Below are 9,938 nucleotides of genomic sequence, written 5' to 3'. Positions count from 1 at the left end.
TCACTGCTTCCTTTTTCAATGCTTCATTGTTAATAGTTGAAAGCAAATACTCGGTGCTGCAGAAAAAGCTGTTGACTGTTATTTCACCACTTCCAGTAAAGATTGGAATATAATTTATTGCTTTTAATATGGATTCTCTGGTACTATTGTGTTGTTGTGAGCTTTGTTGTAGTTCGATGTAGGCACTTCTAAGTCTTTCGATTTGTTCATCCTTTCTGGCAATCTCCGCTAGGACTGCGTTGATGTCTTGAGCCTGGTTTTCCATCCTCCGTCTGTCAAATACTGTATTTCTCTTTTTCTTTTGTGAACTCAGTTTTGATTTAATGTGGTGTCCTTTTTATTGTACTATGTGACGGTTCACTGCACTATTACTTTTTGTAATTTCAGTGGTGTCCTTTTTGTACATATGCAATTTTAAAATACACTGCACTTTATTGTGGTGTCCTTTTTATTGAAATATGTAACAGATCACTTCACTCTTACTTTTTGTAATTTTAGTGGTGTCCTTTAATTTTCACATAAGCAATTTTAAAATACACTTCACATTTAAGTTCGTTTCACTGGATCCTTATTTTTATAAGAATCCTACCGACTGCGCCACTTTTATATTGCACTTCGTTCACTTATTAAAAAAAAGTTTATTTGTTTTTAATTTACTTTTAAAAACCGTTTATTTGAATATAGATCGGGAGTTAAACACAGACTGACTTAAATCGAATTTTACATTGATATTTATAATATTCTTCTTAGCTGTTGTGTAAGCATTTTTATTATTTAGTTTATTCTGATTGGCTAATAACCCTAATTTTTAGTAAACCATCATTTATTGCAAAATTAGCAATTTATAAAAAATGAGTTTTTGATTGGCTAATATGCCCTAAATTTAGTAGACTATCATTTAATGCAGAATTGGCAATTTATTATAAGAATGCATTTTGATTGGCTGTAATGCCATAAATGTTAATATACTGATAAAAATGCAATGTTAGCAAAATTAATATTGAAAGTTAATTAACAAAAGTGATTGACCTTATAAAAATGCTTATGCAACAACTTTACAAAAGTTGGAGTTTATTTGTTTATTTCTTTTAAAAAAATATCTATGGGGTCATTATACATAACTCACGCTTGTACAATGACTTGCCTAATGAATTGAAAATTTTCACCATGACTCCCTCTACATTCTCAAAACGTCTTCGCATTCACTTTGGATAAAAAGTAATAGATCAAACGTACTTATATTGTACTTAAAAACGTGTGTTCATTTCAGTCTTATTATTAACCCTTAATATTTTGTTTGATCTCACTTTTTTTATTTTTAATATTAATATAGGATTGTTTTTATGTCCTGATTTTGGAGTAGTGTATCTTTCTCAGGGCTGTATATAACGTAACCTTTTAAATATTTTTTTTATCTCACTAAATTTTAGTATTATTTTTAGTAATAAATATAGGATTTATTTTTTCCCGATTTTGGAGTAGTTAATTTCTCAATGTTATGCATAATGTAATCATCTCTTTTGGCCGTATGGCTTTGTTTACATGAAAGAATTTTTAAATAAAATAAAAAAAAATAAATTAAAAAAAAATAAAATTAAAACGAAACATAACCCACGTTGGCCGAGCTCGCTGTTTAGTTTTGTTTTGTTTACATTCGTGAGTGCGAACAAAACGAAAAGCGAAAAGTACTCAACTCCACAAGAGCAGATAGAAAACGGAATAGTACTAAACACATGTGAATAAATCAAAAACGTTTGGTTTACCATCATGGTATATAAAGTCTTTTTCGAGTCGTATTTCAATCATTTATTGGTGATTTGTTAATTAATTTGGGACTCTTTTTCGAGTCTTTTTTGAGTCATGTTTATAATCGTTTACGAGTCTTTTTATTAGACTAAATAAACTAAAAGAATTTTCTTTTTATTCTTTTTTGTTTCTTACCATTGTTTTGTTGTATTTTCTGCTTTGTTAAGCCTTTTAATTATCCTTTATGTTGCGCGATGGTTAGTATATTGCTTCTTCATTTCACTTGGCAATACCTGAACATGTGTTGTGTTTGTCTATAGTCTTAATATTATACGTTACATTTATATCAAAGTTTTGTAGAATGTGTATATGAGAATTATTGAGAACCAAACAAAAATAAAACAAAACAATCAGTTTTTAATCACCTAACCGCTCATATATTGATTAAGCATTTTTCAATCTTCATGAAGATCAAAATGTGGCAATAAATAACGAAAAAATTGTCACATTTTAAACGCCTCAATGATTTATTTGTGATTGCTTTGTATTTGTATTTTAAATTGAACTCTTTTTAATCATAATGGCCCCGGCACATACGGTCCGTTGCGTCACGCGTTGAAAACAACAACCACAAGAAAAATGTGTAAGTGATGCCAAGTTTGTCCTTGAGTTTTTCATGTGGTTGTTGTAACGCAACGCTCAAAGCGCTGTATGTGCCGCTGCCTTAAGAGGGAGTCACTTTCTGTTCATACAAGCGACTTGATCAGTTTTTGATCACCAAAAGGACTCAAAAAAAGACTCTGCAAAGTGATTTTTGAAAAAACAATCTTCCAAATGCTAGCTGGGATATTTTTTTATTTTTAAACAATAGGTGTGTCTTTTTACGTGATAATTTGTAATAATTATTATGAAAAGTTACTAAGTGCTGTCTTTTTACACAAAAGTTCAGTAAAAGAGAGCGAAGTGAGAGAACAATTTTGACAGTTGTTTGCTGAGAAATTGCTAAAAGTTGCTGAAACAATTTTTCTCAGCAACTTTTAGCAAGTTCGATCAGTTGTTTTTTAATCATCCGCTAATGGTCAGCTGCTCAATGTTTATCTTATTTTTATGAAAAAATACTATAAATATTACGATTCAGCTACATTTATTAATTATTTTATTAATATATTAATTATATTTTTATTTATTTTGCTTAAAATTGGAGAACTTTGCATTGCTTTGGAGTTAGTTCATGCATTGGCGCCAATGTTTTTGTTTTGGTTATCAACTGTTATCTTGCTATAGTTTACTACCCGCTTGCGACGAAAATTCCAATTGTCGCAATTTAAGTAGTCCAGAACTAGTTCTAATCAGTACTAGTACAAATATTGGGCCCTAAGTAATGCGAAGGGAACCAATTGTCACCTTTTTATCCCCAAGTAAACGAGGAGGCGTCAGTTGCGACTTAATTAACTTAACTTAAACGACGAGTTGTATAAATAATTCACATTTACATTTTCTTCATAACTATAATATAAATTAAGCATCCAATAACAGAAGCTAGTGTTGATGGACTGAATATCTTCGTATATATTATTCATATTGTTCTGGTTTAAAAAAGGAATACGAATGAAATGTGCAAATCGCCCTCTTCTTCTCTCTACCCGCTAGCAATTTCAATTGTCGCAATTTAAATAGTCCTAAACTAGAGGTAAGTGGTACTAGTTCACAATTGACCCATAAGTAATGCGAAGGGAACCAATTGACAACTATATATCCCCAATTAAACGACGAAGCGTCAGTTGTGACTATTTCCCACCACTTTTTTTATAAATAAACTGGTATATGACTGTAAACCTGGAACTAGTACAATACCACCTACAGGTAATGCATAGAGTGTCAATTGGTTACCTTGACAATGTAGATTGAGCCATGCAATTGTAATCATTGCCATGGGACTTTTGGAAACTTCCCTTCGCAAAAAATCTCAACGCAGCGCGCACACTTTTAAGTCATAATTTAACTTTTTCAACAATGTAAACTAGGGCATCGTTTGGCAATCGAAAATACGCCTCAAAGCTAAAATAATTTACTGATTGTATCATCAACTTACAGTGGAGATGGTAATTCCAATGGATTCGACTTGTCCCTCAAATTTCTTCCAATAGATGCAATCCCTTGTACATTTTCATCATCAACAAATAAATCCAAATAATTCATGTTAAAAAAGTTTGACCTAATCATTTTAAAAAAGTGTTTTGGATTGAATATATATGTAGTTAAAAAGTTTGAAAAACAAAGTCGCGCTGGCAATTGAAAACGCAACTCAGGTTTAGTGGCAATGTATAATCGACCCCTAAATATTTTATTTTTTTTATTTAATGATTTTATATCTCATTTAAACGTAGATAGTTATTGCTAAAATATTACTTGGCTGTTTGTATTCTTTAAGTTCATTATTTAGTAATGATTTTGGTAGATAGATTATAACAATATAAATAAAAACTTAAACAGGTCTTAATTTTCTGTTAAAGAAAAAATTGTTAAAAGATTATCTGATGAATTGGCCAAACCGTAATCCTAAAAGAAAATAATTCAATCAAAATGAAATCATTAAAATAGTGATCGATGTGATGTACAAACCTTTAAAATATTCTCATCAAAAGGTGCATTTAAATGTTTCCATTTTCGAAAATCATCAGATTGGTCCATTGAGGATAAACTGTTGTCGTTGTTCATACTGCAATTACATTCGATTTTGGCGTGTACATAACAGCATGTATCATCGAAATCAATGTTGTATATGTTTATTATTTCTTCCAAAGTTATAGAAGGGAGGATTGTTCTCTCCTCAATACTAAATGCAGTTATTAAATAATATATGGTGCATTTATTAATCTCATTTAGTTTCTTAAGCAGTTCCATGGTTTCTGGAACACTTTCAAAGACCATAATAGTTTGTTCTTGCAGTTTCTCCACCTCAGCTATTAGTAAATTATTTACAGAAGATGTTAGCAATACTTTTGATGACTTTGATTCCGTTGTAGCAACCATATATTCATTTAGAACTTGTTTTTTAATATCTAAAGTGTCACTTCCATTCAAGCGTAAACATTTTAGATTCATAAAATCACACAAACCATTGATCATATTTTGGGTGTTTGTGTTATTTGCAATGATTATAAATTTCCCCTTTATGTTGCCACTGGAAAACGTTTGCATGTAATATTGGAGAAATTCTAATTTTCCTGAATCGAAGGGGCCCATTTCGGACCAATGGGGTAATGAAGATGTTAGATATTTCACCAAATCATTAGAAGTGGGTATGTGTTTTATAAATGATGGATGATTACAAATTTGTTGTAAAATATTGGCGATATTAAGCGTTTCGGAGGAACCACCATTGGGATTTTCATTTTGTTCATGCCAATATTCACAAATTTGTTGGAATAAATATTGCTGTAACTCTGATGGCCTTATAAAACAAATTCGACTTTGTATTTTGTTACTGTTGTTTGTTGAATTTCCAGCCATTGTGATGCTTTCTTCATTTTCTGGATTATTATGAATATCAAAACAATAACCATTAGACTTTGTGCCCCATTTTTCCACTGGTTTGGAATTTCGCAGTTGTTGTCGGAAAGTTTCAAGCGATTTTAATTTCTTTGGTGCTTTTAATGTTGCTATTGGTTTAAAATAAAATCCTCCTTTTGGCTTTTTCTTTTCTTCAGTGGATACGCCCCATTCTTCTGAACCCCAATTACGATTGTCTACTTGTTTCCGACGTAACTCATGAATTTCATCCTCATTTTTAATTTCATTTTGAATTCCGATTTCTTTGCCGCCTATAACCATTTCATGTTCCTCTTGCAAATCGCATAGTTTAAATCTGTTGCTACATCCCATATACTGACCACTTTCATCTTTGAGAACAGCTTTCATTGTGAAGGTATTTACTTCCAATGTTCCGTCTCCTTTCCATGTCTTGTGTTTCTTTGTTGTAACATCACGCCATACCACATTAAATATCCTTTTGTTTTTGCTTGCATATTGATTGCTTGATGTCGGATTTGGATTTTCCTTCGAACCCCATTGAAAGGATGTCTCGTCTTCTGGATCCGAATTTTCAGGATTCCGGCTGAGCGCACTACAGACACGCTTGCTTTTATTTAACATGGATGGTGCCTTCGATCGTCTCATTTTGAAATATATGTATTTTCAATGGTGGTTTAAAAACAAAAACAGAAGCCCGCAATTCGACGTATGTAAGCTACCAGCTGTTCTCTTCTTAGAGTTGCCATCTCACTCGTAGTGTAAAAAGAGAGCATGGTACAATAATACAGGTAGCATTATCAAGCCAGCTGATGGTAACATAATTGGTCTGTTCCAGTACTGCAAGAATCTACTAATTTTTACTATTTTTTCCGATAACATAAAGGAAAAAATGTTATCGTAGTAAAAAATAGTAGCTTCTTGCAGGTTCTGGAACAGAGCAAATGTGTCAATTGCATTGAATTGATGTCAAATGTTGACATCTTATGTTACCAACAGTTGCCGATGCGGTTACCTGTGTATTTGTACCATGAAAGAGAGCCTACAAACTAGAGCTTTGTTCTTTTACTTTTTTAATGGTAAGGGTGGTAAAAGAGAAAAGTGTCAAAATTGCTCTCTCATGAACATTTTTACCAGAAAAGTAAAGAAACGGAAAAATGGTAGATCTAGCAGCAATGTCAAAAAGAAACTTAAATATTAATTTTCGTCTTTTATTTCACAGTTTTTAATTTACTTTTGTCAGCGTTCGACTTTTTCTTCCGTTTTTCGTCCATTTTCTTTTTCATTGTGAAATAATCGTCAAACAAAAGTCGAAAAATCAGTTCTGCCATTTTTTACCTGCAGAAATTTTGCTGGTAGCCTGTGGTAGAAGAGAAAGCCATTTTCGCTCTCTCTCCATTCTCACTCTCTTAAAAATTGCTTCCAGTTTTGCCACTTTTCGGGGTTAATACCGGAAAAACGGAAAATGGTAGATCTAGCAGCAATGTCAAAAAGAAACTTAAATGTTAATTTTCGTCTTTTATTTCACAGTTTTTAATTTAGTTTTGTCAGCGTTCGACTTTTTCTTCCGTTTTTAGTCCATTTTCTTTTTCATTGTGAAATAATCGTCAAACAAAAGTCGAAAAATCAGTTCTGCCATTTTTTACCTGCAGAAATTTTGCTGGTAGCCTGTGGTAGAAGAGAAAGCCATTTTCGCTCTCTCTCCACTCTCACTCTCTTAAAAATTGCTTCCAGTTTTGCCACTTTTCGGGGTTAATATCCTAGACAGACGGCAGCGTTAATTTGCATTAATAACTGTATTTAATTTTGGCCTGACAGACGACAGTTTCTGCATTTACGAAACAGCTGATTGCTGTTTTGTTGTTGTTTGCAATGTATTTTTTGTTTTCCTTGTGTCTCAGAGCATGAATATGCTCTCTCCTCCATATGAATATGGGCTCTCTTCTACGGCATTGCCATATTGAAATACCTAAATGCCTTTTAAATGCAGCTCGATTTTGTGCATTAAGAATGTGGATAATGCTCTAATTAATTTGAATTAAGGCAGTTAATGCAAATTAACGCTGCCGTCTGTCTAGGGTATAAGGAACGCTTTGCAGGTTAAAAACACAGCTCATGGCAGAACTACCAGGTAGTGGTATCACACCAGCTGATCGAATATGAAAAGTCAAATCCATGATATATGTAAGTAAAGAGGTAGATTTAAATGAAAACGTCTAAATTAATAAACACAAAAGCAACAAGTGGGTCTGTTTACAATAGCTCTGTTCCAGAACTAAAAAGTTTTTACAATTTTTACCACTTTTACAAATTTTGCGTTCCCGTACGCAAAATTTATATGAAAATCGCTTACGACTTTTACAAGTTTTACGACTTTTATCACTTTATAAAGTACGGGAACAGGTCAAATACCATTTTCGAGCATTTAAAAAACGCGAAAAATGAATGAAGTGTCAAGGTTTCTCTACATAATCGAGTTGTGGATGTGATAAAATGTTTGTTTCAATGCAAAGCTGGGCGAATTTCTTCCATACAAATGTTCTAAAAGATATTTTAAAAATCATTGAATTCGATTGTTTTTCATATTGTTTGGCATATTATTCAAACAGCACACACACATACACAGTTTAGCTTTGTTCCAGAACCAAAAAGTTTTTACACATTTAACACATTTTACCCGAAAACCCGTTCCCGTACACCATAGTTTAATAAGAAAGGTTAGCTAAAGCTTTCTGTCAATTTAAATTTTTTCTTTAGACTGTTCCTAAAACATCAAAACAATATACACAATATGTGTATGTGTGTGTGCTGTTTGAATAATATGCCAAACAATTTTAAAAACAATCGAATTCAATGATTTTTAAAATAGATTTTAGAACATTTGTATGGATGAAATTTATCACCTTTGTATTGAAACAAACATTTGATCATATCCAAAACTCGATTATGTGGAAAAACCTTGACACTTCATTCATTATTCGCGTTCTTATAAAGTGCTCAAAAATGGTATTGTAAGCAAACCCACTTGTTGCTTTTGTGTTTACTTATTTTGACGTTTTAGGAATTCAGGAAAAACAAGGGTTCTATAGATTGTTTTCATTTAAATCTACCTCTTTACTTATACCATGCCGTACACCAAAAAAGTTGCAAAATGTTCACTTCTCTTTGAACAAAAATGGCGCTGAATGGCCTCCCTTTCGCCCTTATGTCATGTTCACACTAGCGTTTCAATTACGTTGTTAGCCTGTCGAACGAGGTAAACGAATTAACCCGTTTCCACGGCATCATTCGTAATTAACAGAAACATAAACAAAATTTCCTTAATTTTTGTTTCCTTATTTTCACGAAAATTTGAACCAAAACACATAAAATATACATTAAATGAATAGGAAAAGCAATAGACTTTCCTTCAAATGTATCTTCTATATTTAACTACACACATTTCATTCATTTTTTTATAAATTCTGAATAATTTTGAATTTTCAATATATTTTTATATGTTTCTATTTTCAAAATTAAAGAGAGAGATACATGTCAAAACAATGTTTGTGTATACAGACTTTCAGGTATTTGTTTCCTTTTTGTTTCTGATTATTTACACGATTTCGAACTAAAGGACAAGAAATGTGTGTGGAATTAAGAAGGAAACACAACCATCTTCCTTCTGCATCTACATTAAAAGATTAGTACATTGATTTTCATTCATCTTTTTCGTTTTTCCTAAAAATGTTTGTGTTTTCAACCAATTTTTCAAATTTGAATTTAGACATGTCATAATTAAAAATTTTCGATAAATTCTCTCACTTGTTAAGGGGAGTACACATTGACAGTCAAAACTGACAGTCAACATACTTTTAGGGCAATTTTCTGCCAAATAAAAACTTTTATTTAGCAAAAAATTTTTGAAATATATGGCCTGTTCCCGTACTTTATAAAGTGGTAAAAGTTGTAAAAGTCGTAAACGATTTTCATATAAATTTTGTGTACGGGGACGCAAAACGTGTAAAAGTGGTAAAAATTGTAAAAACTTTTTAGTTCTGGAACAGAGCTATAATATGTAAAGTACATGGCACAATTACCCAGGTAGTGGCATCGTAAAATTTTGAATATGTTATGTCAAAAGTTTCTTTATGTTGTTGGGGAAATTACAACAAAAATAATTTTTTTATAAATGGATTTGACTTTTCATATTCGATCAGCTGGTGTGATACCACTACCTGGTAGTTCTGCCATGGTAAAGTATTATTTAGAGGTGAGGAAAGAAATAATTCAGATAGACTTTGATATTGACGGAATAGACTTCGATGACTGTCAGTTTTGTTGGCCAATGTGTACTAGGCTTTAGGGATGGGACATACTTATTCGTCGTTCAGAGAGTATTTCTAATCGAACAACGTAGAAAAATCGTCGTTCGTTCATAGAATTTTGTGTGGGGAAATAAGTAATTTATTCGTAGTTATGGGTCGAACAACGAATAGAGAACGAACGACGTACCGTGGAAACGGGCTATTAGAAACAGCCGAAAGAAAAAAGTTAAATTGACAGAAAGCTTTAGCTAACCTTTCTTATTAAACCATGTTCAAATCACTTTATAAAAAAAATTATTTTTGTTGTAATTTCCCCAACAACATAAAGAAATTTTTGACATAACATATTCAAAA

At 31.9% G+C, this 9,938-nt stretch overlaps 1 protein-coding gene across 1 annotated transcript; it reads right to left on the bottom strand.

Annotated features, from left to right (window-relative positions):
- Positions 1 to 4,056: 4,056 nt before the first annotated feature.
- Positions 4,057 to 6,033, bottom strand: LOC141391202 (uncharacterized). Its single transcript, XM_073964113.1, has 2 exons — positions 4,369 to 6,033; positions 4,057 to 4,305 (listed from the first exon to the last, which is right to left on the bottom strand). The coding sequence occupies exons 1-2, from the start codon at positions 5,923 to 5,925 to the stop codon at positions 4,243 to 4,245; spliced, it is 1,620 nt and encodes a 539-aa protein (XP_073820214.1). The 5' UTR covers positions 5,926 to 6,033; the 3' UTR covers positions 4,057 to 4,242.
- Between the last annotated feature and the right edge of the window lie 3,905 nt (positions 6,034 to 9,938).

The sequence above is a fragment of the Musca autumnalis genome, unplaced genomic scaffold, assembly GCF_047663935.1.
Source record: "Musca autumnalis isolate F117 unplaced genomic scaffold, ASM4766393v1 scaffold_1, whole genome shotgun sequence".
NCBI lineage: Eukaryota > Metazoa > Arthropoda > Insecta > Diptera > Muscidae > Musca > Musca autumnalis.
This window is presented reverse-complemented; position numbering and strand designations above follow the sequence as displayed.